The sequence below is a fragment of the Bos mutus genome, chromosome 25, assembly GCF_027580195.1.
Source record: "Bos mutus isolate GX-2022 chromosome 25, NWIPB_WYAK_1.1, whole genome shotgun sequence".
Taxonomy (NCBI): Eukaryota; Metazoa; Chordata; class Mammalia; order Artiodactyla; family Bovidae; genus Bos; species Bos mutus.
The window spans coordinates 22302407-22322359 of NC_091641.1; the positions used below are offsets into that span (position 1 = coordinate 22302407).

The window sequence follows — 19953 nt, forward strand, 5'->3', positions numbered from 1 at the left end:
AAATATAAATATCATATTTGTGAAAATGAGACATGACAACCAGGGATGCCAAATCCCTCTTTCCTGATTAGCCCCTTTCTGCTTCAATATTTTACTCTCACTTGAAATATAACCTCTAAACCAAAATCATCACTTCTGCCCTTAAAGCGGCTCACTGTCCAAAGTTCCCAATTCTGTTCCCTACTCCAGGTTTAAAGACTTCGTGTCAACCGTAACACTTCCTCTTTCCTGCCAAGCACAAAATGGAGAGTGCTAAGGTATAGAGATCAATAAATTTTATGCCCTGTTCTTTTTTTATATATAAAATTAAAAAAAAATTATTTATTTTTGTCTGTGCTGGGTCTTCGATGCTGCGTGGGCTTTTCTCGAGTTGTGGAGAGTGGGGGCTACTCTTTAGTTGCGGTGTGAAGGCATCTCATTGTGGAGCACAGGCTCTAGAGTGTGCAGGCTTCAGTACTTGTGGCACGTGGGCTCAGTAGTTGTGGCTCAGTATAAAGTACACGCTCAGTAGTTGTGGTGTGTGGGCTTAGTCGCTCCATGACATGTGGGATGTTCCCAGACCAGGGAACGAATCTGTGTCTCTGGCAATGGCGGGTGGATTCTTTACCACTGAGCCGTGGAGGAAGCCCTATTCTTATAGAACTTTAAAAATCTACACTAGAAAGCAGGGAAAGTAACATACAAATAACCATAATACAGATATGCTACCATGAAAAACACACAAGAGGGAAAAATCATGTGAGGTAGGGGATCAAAAAAGATTTTTATGAAGACAGCAGTTGACATATGCTTGGAAGATGGGCAGGACACTGAACGGACAGGAACTGCTAAGTGTGAGAGCATCACACTGACAACAGACAAAGATTCAGAGATAAATAAAGAGATGACAGATTATATTTAGGAAACAAAGTAATACAGAGGGGCTGGAATGTAGATCCATGTAGGGAAAAAGTAGGATCAAAAGTTGGAAAGATAAGCCGGAGGCATGTTGTGAAGATCATTAAGGGCCTTCTGTGCTATGGTAGATGAAGGGTCACTGAAGGTTTCTGGTCCAAATATATGCAGTGGTTAAAAGCCAGGACTCTGGAGCTAGATCCAAATCTCAGCTTTTCCACTTAGCAGCTGTGTGACCCTGGGCAAGTTACTTAATTTCTTTGTATCTCTGTGGGGCTAATAGCAGCGCTTAGGGATGTTGTGAGGATTAAATTGGTTCACACATGTAAAAAGTGTCTAGAAAAGTAGCTGTCATAAAGCAAGTACTTATAAGTATTTGCAACTATTTAATATTACCATCCTATCCTTTAGAAAGATAAATTTAGCAGCGATGTATAGAAATGAACTGAAATGAGTCTTCCCAAACACTTTACAGGTTTCCCAAAGATAAAATACTTTTTCATTTGCTTAAAAGAAATCCCTCAGAATATTTAGTACACTTCCTTACAGACCACACGTATCTTAATAAGCATTTATTGTGAGACTGTCTGTAATAAAGTACAGTGGTATAGGGAATATCTATGTGAAGATTTAAGGAATACTCACGGTAAATGAAAGATTTCTTAAAATGGATGGTAATTTATAAGTGAAATGGTCATAAATGAAATGGCCTTGGAGATCTTTGCCTTACTTTGAACATGTCCTATTTTTGAAAAAAATTTCTGTATTATAGCTGAAAGTAGACCCAATAATGTTCCATATAACTTATTGTGAATATACCACAAATGGGGAGACCCAATGAAATTCCCCTCTCCCATTTTCTTTCTTGACCCAACCAACTGCATTTTCTTTACTTTTTTTAATCTCTAATGATAGCAGTATACGGTCTCTGTTGAACAGATCTATATTAAAAGTCAACAGCTGCCTTTTTGCTCAATATACACAACAGCAAGTGTCAAAATACCAAATGTGACCTTTTATTTATAGCAAAGCTAGTAAAAAGAGACACACAAAAAGTGCAGTCTTTTCATCTCAATTAAAAAGAAAAAAAAAGCAATTCAAAGAACTGTCAGTTTGCTTCAAAACTGAAGTCATAAACTGAAATGTAAGTAAACTACACATTCTGGTTTATACATACTCATAAATACATGTAAGTATCATTGATAGCAACACCCAAATCTTTATGCTTCTTTGTCAACTCTAAAGCAATAAATCCCAAAGGACTATTTCATTCTACTTGCCCATGGCATTTCCAGTAAGCATATTCAATTTAGCTGTGACTTACAGGAAATAAGAGAATACATAATAAATTTTAGAGAGGTATGTTATTGAAAAGTGATTTTGATCCAAATACTTAGTTTTAGGTACTTGGATTTTCAAGGATCCTTAGGTTCCCTCATTCTCTTATTTAACCTCTCTACTATTTCAACAATACGTTTGCTAAATATTGGGGTTCCCTGGTGGCTTGGACTGTAAAGAATCTGCGTGCAATGCAGAATACCCAAGTTCGACCCCTGGGTTGGGAAGATCCCCTAGAGGGAGTGGCTATACACTCCAGTATTCTTGCTTGGAGAATTCCATGGATAGAGAAGTTGGTGGACTACAGTCCATGAGGTCACAAAGAGTCAGACTCAACTGAGCAACTAACACTTTTTCACCTTGATTTTCAAAGATCCTTAGGTTCCTTCATGCTCTTAGCTCACCTCTCTATTTCAACAATGTTGTGTTAGTTAGCTATTCCAACAGTAACTTTGCTAAATATTACCCTTTCATTAGTCTACAGTCAATAAAAAATAAAATAATGTTACCACTACCCATAATCTATTATTACCAAGTACAGCATGCTTTTTAAGCATCAAACTTATCAGCAGCTACTTGCTAGCTGGGCAAAGAATTCTAAAAAGCACCTGGAAAAACATGTGTAACTTCAGAGCTTAACAATAAAACATTCTGACAACCAAAAAAATATGAATGTTATGTTTATATAAATAATCATAAATAAGTAAAGTTGTAGATATGAGATTTACACCTATATATTACCACTGCTGTCACTGTACAACCTAATTTCTTGGGTTATTCAGAGGATATAAAACAAGGTCACTATGTAAACAATTATCCATTCAAGTTGCATGATTAAGCTATTTATAACTCAATAATTTCATGAACAGCAATACTTTATTACATGTCTAAATTTCCCCTTAAGATTATGTAATATGGCCCACTGCTTAAGTACGCACTGAAATGGGGTATGAAAAAATTCATAAACTCTCAGGTACATTGAAGAAGCTAATGACAACTACAAGAAATTTTATTTCATAAATGAAAACTGAAGAATTTTCAGTTGTACTATTTGCCAGGTTTCTATCAAGAAACAACTATCTCATATATCTCAAACTTATTTTCAGCCTTTGAGGTGAGACTAATTGACTATACTCTAACTGAAAGCTTTACAAATCACTATGGTCCTTTAAAAATAATTTGCGAAATATATGATTTTCATAATTCGCTGCAGATACTACTCTTTAACATATTTGTTGTTCACTCAGCAAACCAGTCAATCTTTAATATATAGAACAGAAAGTTGGGGTCTGAACCTGTGCAGCAATTGGAAGTTCTACAAGAGGTATTAACCATATCTGAATGATATAATTTTGATTAATAAAAAATCATCAACTACAACTTGTCTAAGATCAATTACATGGCTAGCAAACTGTGGGACTGGGATCTGACTACATGTTGATCTAACCCAAAACCTGTGTGCTCTTTCCACTACGGTAGGCTGTCTTTCACTTAGAAAACCTCTTTAGTCTGTTCCAGAAACATATAAACTCATGCATTCCTTGGTTTTGGTACTTACATATATCCCATGAAGTTCACATCACCACTACAACTGACTTCACAGTCTGTATTCCTGGAAAGCTCCCTTCCCCATGCTGGATTTCAGAAATACTCACCACAGACACACTATTGCCTTAAATCTCTTTTTAGAACAAGGCAGGACACAGGTAAATAAATAAAACAGATAATACAAAAGGGAAACATTTTTAAATTAGAATGTTTTGACCTTTCATATAACAATGACTAACATTTGAGCATTTGCTATATATTAGGCCATGTGCTAATTCTTCATATGCCATATTTTATTTTCTCACAACCATCCTTTGAGATAAATATATTATTTCCAATTTTATAGCTGAGGAATCAAATTACATGCCTCAAATCATAAAATTCATAAAAAGGGAATCAAAAAACCGAATATAGATACGTCTGACTCAAATCTCATGGGACTATTTTACTACACTACAACTCCAATACAAACTCAACATTTATGAGGAAAGGGGTTAACAACAGAACTATTTTAGGTTTATACTAAGCTGAACAGTGGAGGACTGATGTATATTACTCCTACATGCCAGCTTTGAAAGGGGTTCTGGCAGCCAAGTGAGGAAGAACTCAACAAGTCTGGTCAGTCTAATAAATGCAACGGCTGTCATCACTCTGCAATACCTTTTTCAGAATTTCCTTCCTCTTAGATTTTTCTACTCTCTCATGACTTCTGTCTATGTTCTTGGTCCCAAATTTCCCTTCACCAAATCTTTTAGGTCAACTAGTTTATATCCTTTATCCTGAAGTGCCTATATCTCTGTTGATAATAGTAAAAAGAGGGGCTTTTTGGAACTAAGGTTGTAAAAAAAATATATAAATGCTTTGTTCAGGAAATCTCATCTCAAATTGGAAAATCTGGACTATGCTGTGAAATTCACAGTATTATAAATTATTTCAAGCTTCAAGTATGACCTGTGAACACTGTAAAAAGACTGGTCTTTGAATTTTTATTCAAAGTTCTTTTTGAAATAAGAATAATAAATAAATAATAAATAATACTGATGATGTTACTTTTTTAAAAAATCAAGGAAAAAATTTTATACCACTTTACCATTATGAAGAAGTGGTATTCTTGGAAGGCAAAAAATTTACTGGCCCCAATATCCATCAACTGATGAATGGATAGATAAATGGGGATACACCACACAATTTGGCAGTAAGAGGAAATGAACTACTGATATTTGCTATAATATGGATGAACATTGAAAACATTATGTTAGGTGAAATAAGCCAATCACAAAAGACTGCATGATTCCATTTATATGAAATACCTAGAATAAGCAAATCTACAAAGACAGAAAGCAGTGTGCCTAAGAACCAGGAAGTTGGCAGGTGATGGCGAAGGGATCTGGGGTTTCTTTCTGGAGTACTGAGAATGCTCTTAAATTGACTGTGGCACAACTTTATGGTTATACAAACCACTTCACTGTACACTTTAAATAGGCGCATCTTACGGTTAATGAAATGATGTCTCAAAAAGGCTGTTTTAAAAAAGAAATTTACTGGAAAAAGACTCAAAAGGCCATTGAAGAAGTTTTGTTAATGCTTTTTAAGTTAAAAAGAGCACAGTCTCAAGATTTTTGCTCTCTGAGGTAAGCCAGTTTTGTCCTTCTCTACAAGTCACGTCCAAAATGATTAACACGACACAGTTCTAGATAGTTTAGTTTAACAAATGAGGTTACAAAGCTCCTTCGCACCAAACCAACTCTGCTTACTGAAGTTGTCACAGGTCAGGAAAAGGGCTTATCATTTAATAACTTTCTACTATTTAATAACAGATGTGCTTCGGAAGCGTTAATTTTAATGTTTTAAACCAGAGGCTACCAACTTATAGGCTAGGATTTACCTGAAGATCTTGAACTCTTATGCGACAGAGGTCAAGCCCACAGTGTCCTATCTGAGGTTTACCAGGATTTTCTGTGGAGAGAGCAGTGGTAACAGAATGGGAAATGAAACCCTTCCTCATCTTTCTCAATCATCTGCCAGTCTTCATACTTGAGAAAAAAGAAAATTCTTCCTTACAAAAGGCTAGCTATCTCCTAGGTTTCAACCAGCTAAGGCTTTCTTCCCACTTCTGATGTTTTTATCCATGAGGGATGGGGTGGAGGTACGGCTGTTAAGAACATCTAAGTTTATCTGTGTCCCCTCACTCAATCTTTCTCAGGTCAGGAGGAAAGATTTAATTTGACTGGCAGTTTAAGATAAAAAACTGGGCATAAGTGGTCCAACTTTTTGCCCTTAGGAGCAAGTTGCCTAAAGGGAGCACTCATCTCTTTCGTTCTTTCCCACTGGAAGTCCTACAGAGCAGGTCCCCCAATCCTGCCTGGGATTGGACAATTAAGTCTGTTCAATTTTGAGGCCCAGTAAGAGGAAGCTGGAGAAGGGAAAGGCTACCCACTCCAGTATTCTGGCCTAGAGAATTCCATGGACAGTCCATGGGGTCGCAAAGAGTCGGACACGACTGAACAACTTTCACTTTCAAGAGGAAGTTACTTGTCCAAGGATAAGTCACATTCTCCAATATCCTCTTTATCAATATTAAATAATATTTTGGCTCCTAATTATCTTACTCTGTTTTTCTCAATTAGTTCACAATATAAATAGGGAAGAGGATGATAACGAGACTCCTTAAAAACTCTCACATCCAATCTAATTTTAAAAAGAACAAGAGTGAAGATATTTTCAGGAATAAATACACTATGACCGGAGAAGGCAATGGCACCCCACTCCAGTACTCTTGCCTGGAAAATCCTATGGATGGAGGAGCCTGGTGGGCTGCAGTCCACGGGGTCGCTGGGAGTCGGACGCGACTGAGCGACTTCACTTTCACTTTTCACTTTCATGCATTGGAGAAGGAAATGGCAGCCCACTCCAGTGTTCTTGCCTGGAGAATCCCAGGGACGGGGGAGCCTGGTGGGCTGCCGTCTATGGGGTCGCACAGAGTCGGACACGACTGAAGTGACTTAGCAGCAGCAGTAGCAGTATACACTATGACAGACTACAGTCTGAATAAGAGAACTAATTCTAGAGAGAAAAATTTTGCTTAGATAGAAGGAAGAGGTTCAAGTTCCTTCATGTGCTAGAAGACTCCTGGGAAACACTTGGAAATTTTCATAAAGAACACTAAGTAAACCCATCTAGGATGATACAGGATGGTAATAATCCTCAATGGTCGGGCTTCCCCAGTGGCTCAGCAGTAAAAAATCTGCCTGCAATGCAGGAAACACAAGGTTGATCCCTGGGTCAGGAAGATCCCCTGAAGGAGGGCATGGCAACCCACTCCAGAATTCCTGCCTGGAGAATCCCATGGACAAAGGAGCCTGGCAGGCTACAGTCCATAGTTACAGAGTCGGGCACGACTGAAGCGACTGAGCATGCACAATCCTAAATGGTCACTGAAATCTGTGCCGGAAAGGAATGATGCCTCAGTAAAAGGATCTCTAGATCACTTACATTTATCAGGAGCAGCTTTGTTTGTTGATCTGGTTAAAAAAATTTTTTTTTCACTAAAAATTAGTCTCTTGAGGGATGAGAAAACAGTAACTGTGAGGTTAAGGTATTTGTACAAAGTGCAGGGCATCCCTTTAATACTGAAACCCAAATCTCCTTTACCTCTTCTGTATTCTGGCAAAAATTTTAGCCACTGATGTGTGCACAAATTCCTACATAGGTAGTGTTCTTGAAGGGAGACTTTGCAACCTGGAAACTCAAATCTCATGCGCAAAACACCGACTCATGGGGGAAAATGTAGAAATGACTATTTAACATTGGCTAAATATAAGAACCTTAGGGAATCAAATCAGGTGATAGATGTCAAAGTGCTTCAAAAACTATAAAGCGCTACATAAAATATTGTCTTGATACTGAGTTCCAGTAACCAGTAGAAATTTGACCCTAGTATAGCAGAATTAATGTAATTCTGCCATTATATTTACTATCATTTAATACTTTTTATTACATTAATAGAAACTCCTAAGGGTCCTTACTAAAGTATCCCCCCACGTATATTCCCCGTATAAACGATATCCATTTCTGTTACACTGTATCTTTAGAGTTTATTCGTGGTCCAGTGGTTAGGAATTGGGGTTTTCACTGCCATGGCCTGGGTTCAATCTCTGGTTGGGGAACTAAGGTCCTGCAAGCCAGTCAGCTTATGGCACAGCCAAAAAAAAAGGGGGGGTGGCAGTCATCATATGTTTAAAAGTTTGTGCACCATCCACAAGCTATTAGAACAAATTCAGGAAATGCTATCACACGCAGATGAAAATTAAAGGAATATAGTTTCTCTGTATTTGGGCCAATACTATAAAAACAAATAAAAAACTGCCAGTATAGGACTTCCCAGGTGGCTCAGTGGTAAAGAATCTGTCTGCCAATGCAGGAGACACTGGTTCAATCCCTAGGTTGGGAAGATCCCCTGGAGGAAATAGCAACCACTCCAGTATTCTTGCCAAGAAAATCCCATGGACAAGAGGAGCCTGGCATGCTAGAGTCCATGGGGTTGCAGAGTCAGACAAGATTGAGCATGCCAATGCAGGGGACATGGGTTCGATTCTTGCTCCAAGATTCTACATGCTGTGGGGCAACCAAGCCTGTAAGCCACAACTACTAAAAGCCCACATGCTCTAGATCCCAGGCTCTGCAACAAGACAAGCCACCCCAATGAGCAGCCCACACACCACAAGAAGAGTATTGAGCCAAAGAGGAGCCTCTGCTCACTGCAACTAGAGAAAGCCCATGTGCAGCAACGAAGAACCAGCGCAGCCAAAAAAAAAAGTCTTAAAAAATGGTAAATTAAAAAAAAACCAAACTTCCAAACTTCCAGCATGAAACGTGGCTCATAATCTCATAGTAATACAGTTTATTACTTGGGATTTAAAGAAGTTATTTTACTCAGCTTTTTGTTTTGGAATATTTCATTTCCTTTTGTGGTAGTTCAAGTAGAAGCTGAGGAGTACAGAGACTAGAAGTTGGAGATGAGAGACTAAAAGAGGAGAAACAGTGATGGTGGAGTCCAAAGCTAAGAGGGAAGACAAATTTATTAGACTTGTGCTAAGCCTTGATGTTTTCTCACTTCCAAGCATCTAATAAAGAAATGGTGTCAGTTCTCAGTAATAAGTTCTGAGCTTCAGTTTCAAAACTGGGATTCTGACACCTGTTATAAACTCAAACAGCAATACAACGATATCTAACTTTTACTGAGCACTTACCATGTATCAGGCACTGTTCTAAATGTTTTACATGGATTAACTCAATCATTAAAATAACTCACTGAGATGTTATCTCTATTTTTACAGAAGGGGAACTTTATAGAGAAAGGCCAGGTAAGTTAACCAAAGTAACAGAGCTACTAAGAGGTAAGGTTTGGATTTGAATCCTAAACTTCCCCGTTCTAGTTTACTGCAGTGGTTTTCAAACTACATTCTGAGGAACTTTTCAGCTCCAGGAGTTCTATTTTCAAAATAGACTTTGTTCATTTAAAAAGCTGCAGTAAAAACATCACAATCAAGACTTTTAGTATGATGTTTAATGCACCAAAGGGAATCAACAACATATTAACTTTTTGCTGCCAGGTAAAGTCACTTTTTTGCAGATCTTAGCATAAAGCCAGTCCTGCCACCTCTGAAATCTTAACTGAACTTCCTGTAAATGTTTCATTGATTTGGAAAGTGTAACTCTGCACTGATTTTTTTTTTTTTTTTTAACTCAAGACTAGATCTGTTTGTTCAGGTAAAAAGTACAGTGAGCAATACAAGCTCAAACACTAGGCAAGATTCAGGTACATCTTACCACAAAGCAAAGGCACAAGAGTGAACAAAGAAACATACCACTTCATTCATTTTAAATTTTGGGGAGCTCACTGTCTGACATATTTTAACCTTAAGAAATACAGGTTAGGGAATTCCCTGGTGATCCAGTGGTTAGGGTTCCATGCTCTCACTGCCAAGGGCCCTGGTTCAGTCTCTAACTGGGAAATGAAAATTCCATAAGGCACGGCCAGAAAAAAAAAGGAGAAAGAAAAATGAAAAAAAAGAAAGAAATACCGGGTAGATATGATTTTGAAAAAATCTCCGGTGTTCTTATTATCTCCTCTTATTCCTCTTGCTAAACAGAATATTTAACTGAAAGGTATCTTGAGATGGCAAGCGAAACTGATAGCGGAAAAAAAATTAACCTCCTCCATTCCCACTTCAGCCACACAGCACCAGTGTCACAGTCTGGACCTTGTGCCCCCAATCCCCTGCCCTTCCACTCTGCTGTATCAATAACTCTCAGTGACTCCTCAACTCTATGGGTCTAAGTCAACTATTCCACTGACCGTATGCCATCTGGTATTCAATGACTAAAAGAGATATAACAGCTTTCTTTTTCACTTTTTCTCCTTATCCAGCTGAGATTTAATGAGCTATCATTACAATATTTTGACCGATGCCCTAAACACTTTTGCGCCTGTCATTCTGTTGCATGCATCTGGCAAACCACAACTCTGAACGAAGCTGTCCACTGGCTTTCTTCATACACTGGTGCCAGAGTAGCTGAGCACCAGAGGGTCAACAAAGCACAGGTCGGTTATCACACTTACGTTCATGACCACCGACTTCAATGACGTCTCCACGCTGCTAGATAATCCTACTGTCTCCAGCTGTCTCTCACAACTATTATTTCAAACATTTTCTACTTCTTTCAAACCTTGGGACTTCTGTCCCTCCCATCTCCAAGGCAACTCACAGCTGATGACTTTGCCTAATTTAAATGAGTTGTATGCATCTTATTCTTGTTTTCTTTCAAATATAATAGAGTATAACATCTTCTCGGGAAAGTTATGAGATTACTTCTCTCTCTCTCCTCCCTCTCTAAGCTGTTTCCTTCCCATGGACATTCAGTCTATTTTATACACTGGGATTCCACTTGAAACTTCTTTACAAAAGGAGTCACTGCACACATAATCAGATTAAAAACAAGTCAGGAACTGGATGTCACACACACAACTAGTAACACTGACATTACTAACATTTTCAGAAACAAAGCCTGCAGTTTCACCAAATTTGAAATCATTCTGATATTTTCTTTATATGCTTTACAGTTTAAAAAAACACATATAATTAACATATAAGATTATGTATGTTTAAGGTGCACAAAGTGTTTATTTGATACATTTATAAATTGCAACATTATCACTGTAGCAATAGCTAACACTGCTACAGGGTCACATAATAATCATACATATTTTACACTTAAGAGCTGTGCTGACTCTATAGGCAAGAAAAGGAGCAGAAATTCTTAGAGTGTTATTTTAATAACCAGTAAATCTGACAGCATGATTTTGTGTTACTAGGTCTAGATGGGGGAGAGAAAGGAGGAGGAAGCAACAAATGTCCCAGCCACGGCTTTTTTTAAGGGCTAAAAATACTGCAGGATAAATACAGAATCATAAGCAATACTTAAGAAGTAAGTCTGACAGCACAGTGATACATTCTTACAACAAAATATTCATGGAGGGAGTCTGATAGTCCCAACTCTCATTATTCCCTTCACCTGCACTGAACAAGCAGTTAGAAAAGAAGTTTATTCCTTTACTCCCATCAGCTCTCCTGGCAGCTGTTACATTAATTAAAGTTTTGGTCTTACAGGTCTGGGTGAGTGTGAGTGAGTGAGTGTGTGTGTGTATGTGTGTGTGGGGTGTAGTTGGTGGCCCAAGCCAGGAAAAATCCTGCAAAGGCATTCACCTGGGATACCCTTCAGAAAGATGCTTTCCTCTTTCCTGAGGGCACCACCTCGTCGCTGCTGCCCACAGTTCGGTGGTGTTACAGCAGGCACTGTTTGCTACTGGGCTGCCTACAACTCTAATGTGTTACTTAATTTTGTAACTACTATTAGGATCTCGAAAGCGTTTTGTGATGCGCTGGAATGAAAGATGCTCCATAAAATGAAGTTTATTATTAGGATTATTACAGCTCCGGGGCCTAAAATAAAGCAAAATTATAACCACAGAGGCTTCAAAGGGAAAATCGGAAGCCACATGCATGTCAAATACTGCCAAGTGGGCAGGGGCTGGGCAGGGGCGCGGGTCTGCGGCTCTCATCCGGCGCCCCCACCGCCACCAGCTCTCGCGGCACCATTAACCCGGTCCTGCCCGGACCTCTATCCCGGACGCCGCTTCTCAGGGTGGGGGAACAAGGGTCAGCGGTCGGCCCCGACTCCTTTCGGCCTCTTGTCGCCCGTCAGCTCTCTGGGGACCCTCACACCCCACAGGCTGCCTCGCTCCGGGCCCCAGTCTCACCGCCTGGTTTCTAATTCCTTCACAGGCGCCTCAGTTTCCTCCAAATCGGTTTCCTCCTGTCTCCCACCTTGACTTTTTTTTTTTTTTTTTTAATCCAGGACGACGCTCGTTCCTCTCTCCGCTGTCCCTCAGGTTGGCGGCTGTCTCCCTTCACCCTCTCTCCCAGGTCTAGGACCACCAGCCCGGTCCAGATCTCCTCGCCCCTCGGCCACTTCGCACTCAGCCCGTGGTGCCGTTCCCTTCCGTCCGGGGGTCCGGCTCGCGACCCGCGTGTCCCCTTCGCCAGCCCCTCGGCCAGGCAGCCCGGGTCGCCTCACCGCCCCCTTCTTCTCAGGCTGGCCGCCGCCGCGCATCCTCCAGCTCCGTCTTCTCCTGAGCCGGGTCTCCCCTCCCCTCCCTTCGCCCTCAGCCAATCCCCCGCCCGGCCCCGCGCGCCTGCCGCTCGCTCACCCGCGGACTCCCCGGTGTTGATCCAGTCCGGGTTGGCGATGCTGGCGATGGCGAAGATATCGGCGGCCAGAAAGAGACATCCTGAGATGATGGTCAGTTTATCCATCTCCCCGCCCCGTCCCCCCACCCCCCGAGCCCCGGGCAGGCCGCGGCCTCACGCCTCCCGCCCCATGGGCCGCCGCCGGGGCCAGAAGACCCCACGCCGCCGCCTCGCTCCCCTGGGCCCCCGCGCGCCGCTCGCGCCCTCCGCGCGCCCGGGACTAGCAGCCGCGGCGCGGCCCGCACAGCCGGAACCGCCACCCGCCCCGGAACTGCTCCTCCCGCCCGCCCCTCACCCGGAAGCGAAGCCGAGGCGCTGGCGCGGCCGGCTCCGGCTCTGGGCCCCTGACGACCCCGTTCTGTCCTCTCGGTCCAGCCCAGGCTCGCAGCCCCAGTCCTTCCTCCCGCCCGCCTCAGGCCTTGCTCCGCCCGGCTTCTTCTCGGCCGCCCGCCTCGTTGCCCTGGACTGGGCAGGAGCCGCTTTTCTTCCGGCAGGAGGCGGCCTCGGGACCGCCGATGGAGCCGGTGACAGGCTCTTGTCACCTTGTATTATCGTAGCCTCTGCCGTATCCGTCAGCCCGGGACTGCCCCATTTAGGGAATGATTATGGACTCCTGCTTGCAGCAGGCACTGTAGGTGCTGGGGGTGCCGGAGTGGACAGGAGAAAGAAGTTTCCCGCTCTCAGAAAGCTTACCTTCTAGTCGGGGAAGAGACGGAAACTTTGTTAAAAACTGATCTTTAATGCTAGGTGTTAATCGGTTAATTAAATTGGGGGTCGGTCTGATGAGAGGTTTAAGGGGCGGCGGTTTGATGATACTTAGGATAACCAGGGAAGGTTTCATTGAAAACGCCACCTTCATAAAGACCTCATGCGTGAAGATCTGGGCAAGACTGTTCCAGATAGAAAAGAAAGTTCAAAGAACATTAGGGAAGCGGGCAAGGAAGTGGTTGGGCTGTTCAAGGAACTGCAAAACGGCCCATGTGGCTGGAGAAAAAGAGAGATCAAATGTAGGACTTCGAGAGCCGTGATAAAGAGTTTGGATTTTGTTCTAAATGCAACAGGAAAGCACTGGAGGGTTTAAAGCAAGAGAGTGATAGGTCTTAGTCTGTAAAAAGAGTATAGATTGTAGGTGGGGAGGGGCGAGAACAAAAGCAGAGATACCAGTTTAGAGGCACAGTAGTCTAGGAGAGAGAGAAATGTAGCTTTAGCTAGGATAAGAGTAGTGAGGATGGGGGACAATGGGCAGATAGGGATGTTTTTTAGGCAGAGGAAAGGACGTGCTGATAAATGGGGGTAGGGAGGAATTGAAACAAAGAGGATTCAGGGAATGACTCCTACATTTTTGGCCTGAGTAACTGGGCGTTTGATGATACTATTTACTGAGGTGGGATGTGGGGAGGGGCTTAAGTTGGATGGAGAAACAGAAAAAGAGAGGGTTGGCAAAATTTGTTAGCGACACATATGGTCTACCACAAACGATTTTGCTATCTAGTAGAGGTTTCCTTTTCTTCCATGACTCATGTACTAAATCACTATTAACCCTGACGTTGAGTCCAGCTCTTTCTTTCCCAGATAGTTCCCCATGCAGCGAACAGGAAATGAGATGCTCATTTTCTCCATAAAGGCCACGTAGGTCATCTCTAGAAAGACCTAGAAGAGTGATATCTGTCTCTATTTTTGGAATGCCTACATGTCCACAGAACTCAGCAGGTTTCAAATTCCACCAGACGAACAGCTTTGCAGAAATGCACAGAGTTATCAGTATCACCACATAGATTGGGTAAGGAAGTTCAATTGCTAGCCTATAGACTTTCCTGTCCAAACATTGGTCTCTTATGGGGGGGGGGAGGGAAGGGTAGGGTTTTTATTATTATTATTAAATCATATATTTTTCTTCTGCCACAGAAATTGACACAAGCTGATTTATATGTTCCAGGGACTTAGACATAATGCATATCACATTACTGCAGGAATTTTTCACTGTTTGTTGTTTAAACATTGGAGAACTTTGGCGGAGTCATTTTCTTGGCTTCTTTCTAGTGTTTCTGTTGCCAAGTGATAGAAACTCCAACTGTACAGTTCTGAATTCTCAAACAATGTCCATGGATGTTTACCATTGACCAGTTGAGAATCTTAGGGTGAAATGTTGGAACACTTGCCTATTCTAACTCCAACTAAGTGGAATTATGACTTGATTCTTGTATTTTAAAAATACAAGCATAAATTCCTCCCTCTACCCAGGCATCCCTTCCTGTCCCTCCTACCTTTGCCCCTCCATGAGAGGTCTGAATCTAAGATTAAAACACAAAAACAACTATTACAAAGGTAAAATAATTTAAAACTTTTTTTTCTACTGGATTAATAGCTGCACATCACTATAGACAACAGCCACCTATCCCATTCCTTACCAGTCAGGATGTGGGATGAGAGAGGTGGGCAGGAACCAAATACTCTGTTTACAGATTTCCTATTAGTCCCAATAATTTGGGGCTGGTTTTAGCCCCCAGTTTCATTCTTGCTTGCCAATGTAGTGTTTCAGAGTCCCAAGACTCTCAGGACAGGACAGATCAGTCTGTTCTCTGTATCTCAGTCTAGATTTTAGTAGAGGCACACCCTAGGGGTTAGGGAGACATGGTGTGATGGAGTGAAAAAGAATACAGAACCATATTTCAGTCCCACCCATGCTACTAACTTGAACTTGGGAAAGTCACATCACCTCTCTGGGCCTCTTTCCTGTGTGTGACCAATAGACTCCCAGAGTCAGGCACTCCGTTTCAGTGATAGAACCTCCCCATCCTCTCACCTCTGTGCAGAGCAGCTAGAACTTTTGTATCCAGAGAGAAGATGAGCCATGAGGCTCCAACAGGCAGAAAGTCCTTAAGGACCCAGGAAAACAGAAGGTCCCCAGGAGGGAGCGATGCTAGCACCCTGAAGTCATAGATAGTAATTCTGTGGTTTTTAAAGGGCTCTGGACATAGCATGTCTTGTCATGATGGATGTTAGGCCTCAGCCCAGCAGAGGCTGAATCCAGAGGCGACCTCAAGGAAAGCTGTGGAGGGGACCGTGCGATCACTCTTCTCTTTAAGGAGGATCTTTGGCCTGACAGGATAAAGAACACACCGCCTCCCTGGGGATCAGGTTTACCATGCAGGCTGAGGATGTGGTGACTGCACCATACATGTTCACCTGGGGTTTCTGGGATTAGATGAAATGAAAGAGCTAAATCCAGAGGCTAGTAACTTGTGCTGGGGGCTCAAATATCATTTAGTCTCTTGGATTGGGTTCTGTTGAAGCTGACTTAGGGACAGATTATTGATTATAGTACAAGAAGTTTATTAGGGAGTATTCTTAGGATCAACTCCTGTGGAGGAAGGGAAGGAAGCAGGACTGGGCAGAGGAAGCAGTTTGACTATGGTGCAGTCACAGGAGGCTTTGGCAAGCCCACAGGGAACTCTGAAGTGGTAATGGCTGTTCTGAGTTCTGAGCTGGGGTAAAAGGGCCAACAAAGCCTTGGTATCTCTGCTTGGACCAGTCATTGGATGCTAGACATGAGGCATGACCTAGGGTAATGTGGCTCTTCAGCCAAAGACAATTCCTTGAGAGGGCTGACCGCTGAGAGCTGTCAACCTACAACCTCCCCAGGAGCTGGGGCATTGGTCCTCCAGTCCTGAAGGGGGACTTGGTAGGACGGTGCAGCATTTGCAACAGTGTACCCATTGTGCTGAACAGATCCACTTGCTTCTGTTTAGTTCTGAGCGCATCACCTTCAGGACCCAGTGGAGTCTTTTCCTGTGGGACAGTTATAACAGGAAGGTTAATGGGACAAAATAGAACTCTTGCTGCTGCTGCTGCTGCTGTAGCTCACCTTGATGTATAACTGACATACTCATCGTTTCCTGCCTCTCCTATCCATCCTAGATTTCTCTCACCCTCAGCACCTCTAGGTGGCTTACATGGTGGCATGGCCCAGACCTCCATCCCTAAGGGGGTTGAGCCTCTGGTTGCCATGTACCTCTCAGGCTGTGGCTGCTGAGTTTGTCTATTTACTATAAAATAGGGCAAAGGAGAACTGAGGCACCCAGGTAGATCATATGGGTGCCAAGCCATTTTACTACCATTGAAAAACAACCATCTTAATGCTTCCCTGTGCCCAAGGCTATGTATGCTCCTCCTCTATGGGGGATGGGGTCCTCATTATTACCTGGGCAGCAGGTCCAGCTCCAGAATCCCATTGTAGCATCTACTCGTTCATGCTGTCCCTGGCATAAGCTGTTGCAGGTTGGGTTCTCTGGGAATACTCTGAGTTGCAGGGCATTTACTGGGGCATACTCTCCATCAGTGGACAGAAGGAAGCAAGGCCTTGCAGAGGGAGAAGCTGGGTTGCCGAGCAGCGATAGAAGGACCTCAGCAGGTCCCTTAGGGGGCTCTGAAGCTGAGATGGCCCTTTACAGTTGTTCAAGTTGGGCTGAGGGAGCCAGGTTTTTTACCCTGCATCGATCGGTCACTGGATACTAGCTGCCCTGGTTAGGTGTGATCTCAGGCAAGGGCTCTCTTCAGCCAGTGGCAGATTTGAGGTAGAAGAGAACGAACAGATCCTTCAGTCCTGAGGGGGATCTGGGCAGCACAGCATAGCATCCACAACAGTTGGTACCTTTCAGTTCCACCAGTCAGTGTGATCTTGGCATTCACTATGAAGAGTTTTCAGTCTGGAATAGAAGGAAGGTCCAGGAACCCCTGTGCGCCAGGTCCCACATAGGACCTTGAAGGCTGACGTACTTGATTCCTGTAAATGCTCACCATTCTCTACTGATAGGAAAATGGAGGGAAAGGATGCATTTTATGATAGAATTAATTTAGTGTCTGGACAGAAGCCTCGCCAGACTGAAGGAGGAATCAGGCAATCTATCACAAGGAGCTACCTGCAGGAGATGCCTTGAGGCTGAGAGTGACAGGGAACAGGATGACATTTCCTTCTGAATCAGCCACCTGAGCACAAAATGTATCCAACAAGAAGTCTGCTCTGGGTAACTGGGTAAAGCCACAGAAGCAGCTGAATAAGCTGGGACCTCCCAGTTTACCATGGAAATCTTTGGTCAGTGCCACACCTCACAGGTGCTTGATTACTGTTTGTTGAAGGCATGAACACGAGAGACTTTGCCTTTTGGTTTTATCAGAGTCATATGACAGTGCGTGTGTGCGTGTTAAGTCGCTTCTGTCGTGTCTGACTCTGCAGCCCTGTGGACTGTAACTTGCCAGGTTTTTCTATCCATGGGATTCTCCAGACAAGGATGCTGGATTGGGTTCCAAGGGATCTTCCCAACCTGGGGATCGAACCCTTGTCTCCAGTATCTACCTGCATTGGCAGGAGAGTTCTTTACCATTAGTGCTGCCTGGGAAGCCCAGGGATGACAGTAGTACTGTGTTATTACATTGTTTTCTATTTCTTATAGAATTTATTTTTGATAATTTATACTTTCCTAAAATTGTTCACTTCATCTGTTTTTTAAATCTAAGTTCCAGGAGGATAGAGCCTATGTTTGTTTTGTCTACTGTTGTGTCCTTTGCATCAGCAAAAACCATGCAGCAGGCTTCCAGTAAATATTTGTTGTGTGAGTCAATGTGTGTGTGTGTGTGGGGAGGTGGTGAGTTATTTTGGAAAAAAAGAAGGAAGAATTAATTCCTCTCCTAATCATGACTCATTTTTTTCAGGCCACCCTTGGCCTTTTCTCATTCAAAACATTCATGAATAAAGTGCAGTTCCAAAGCAGTTGGCGCTGTTGATGTAACAGTGTGAAAATACCATTATTGGGAGCTCAGCAGGACATCTGTGCTCATCTATGAACTAGTCATGATATTCTGCAGACCATTCACATCTTTGAGGCCCCCTCTTAGGTTTCCTCCACCCTCTCCATTTCAGTAATTTCCCAAGAATGGGTGATGAACCCAGTATGAGCCAGGCACTGTGTTAGTCCCGCAGAAGTTTTGTTTTTCTGCACCAAAATTTTCACGTACTGCATTTTCCAGGGTTTCCTGAAGCATTGTGGTGACCACACTGCCGCGCAACGTCGGGAATGCGGCGTCGCAGCGCCCCCTGGGGGCCAGCTCGAGATCTCCTCGCCACTGGCGATCGATCCGCAGGGCGCCGGCTTCTGGTTCGAAACAGTTGGGAGATGGACTGACTCCAGCTTCCGCTCAGGGAGGCCCTCCTGAGCGGTCTGGCCTCCCAGGGCCATGAAGAAGTCCGTCCAGAAAAACGTTAAAGGTAACTGGGTATGTTCTGGAGACCAAGACTCCTTCACTTTTCCTTGTCTGTAAAATGGGGACATCACACTCTTGGCTTCTGAGACAGCGTCTCACCATCCTTTGTTTACCAAACTATAATTTGCGTACAGGAAGATTCCCCCCCCCCGCCCTTTTTTTTTAGTGTACAGCTCTGTGAATTTTGATAGTCATATATCCGCATTTAACCCCCTACAATCAGGACGTGGCGGTTCCACAACCCCTGAAGCTACCTTGTGATGCCCGTTTACTGCCAACCCCCTTTCCACCCCAGCTCCCGACACTTCTGATCTGTTTTCTGTAGTTTTGCCCTTTCTACTGAGACTGTCACAAAAATGGAAGCATACAGTATGGAGTCTTTTGAATCTGGCTTCTTTCACTTAACCCTGCTGTCTTCTGTGACTGGGCTTCATAGATTATATCAGGAGCATGTTTAATTTGCAAGCTGAGGTTGGAACTCAGACCCTGTCTATGATGCCAGTTCTCTGTTTGCTCAGGAGCCATAGATTTGAGGAGGGGATGACCTGTTCCAAATTGCTCCTATAATCCTGAAAAGTCTCAAAGATGGTGCCTTCTTTATACTAGGATTCTTGCCTGGAGAATCGCCATGGACAAGAGGAGCCTGGCGGGCTATAGTCCACGGGGTCGCAAAGAGTCGGACATGACTGAGCGACTGAGCACACCCTTAATTTTTCAGTCAGAGAGCATCTGTGGTTGTGGGGAGGGTGAGGCTGGAGACAGGCAAGGACACTTGCGTGAAGTTGAAAGGACTGTGAAACCCCTGGAGATGTGGGAAATGCCCCCTCCTCTAGCAGTGGGGAGGACTCCTGGACCCACTCCCCCCACCCACAAACACTACAGTCACCTGGATTTGGCAAAGGTTTGGCAAGTAGCAGTTTGTCACTTCTCCTTAAGGAAACGTGCTGGTGTGTGAAATGCTGGAAGAGTGTGCTGAAAGCAGGTTTCCCCAGAAGCTTCCTGTGAACCGAAAATGAATCTCAGAAGCTTCCTCTTGGAAAAATAACTTGTTGTTCTAAATCACTCCTCAGTCTTTGAAACTTTTCTTGTGAGATTTAGTTCTGTG

At 43.2% G+C, this 19953-nt stretch overlaps 1 protein-coding gene across 2 annotated transcripts in view; it reads right to left on the minus strand.

The window, feature by feature from the left end:
- MOSMO (modulator of smoothened) overlaps positions 1–12818 on the minus strand; it is a 75803-nt gene extending 62985 nt beyond the window's left edge. The window contains exon 1 of one of the 2 annotated variants that reach the window (XR_011462677.1): positions 12551–12818. Coding sequence is in view for 1 of the 2 variants with exons in the window: in XM_070362966.1 (XP_070219067.1) it covers positions 12551–12656 (106 nt within the window). In the remaining variant the exon portion in view is untranslated. The remainder of the gene's footprint in view (positions 1–12550) is intronic. The other variant, XM_070362966.1, reaches the window with a different exon arrangement.
- Between the last annotated feature and the right edge of the window lie 7135 nt (positions 12819–19953).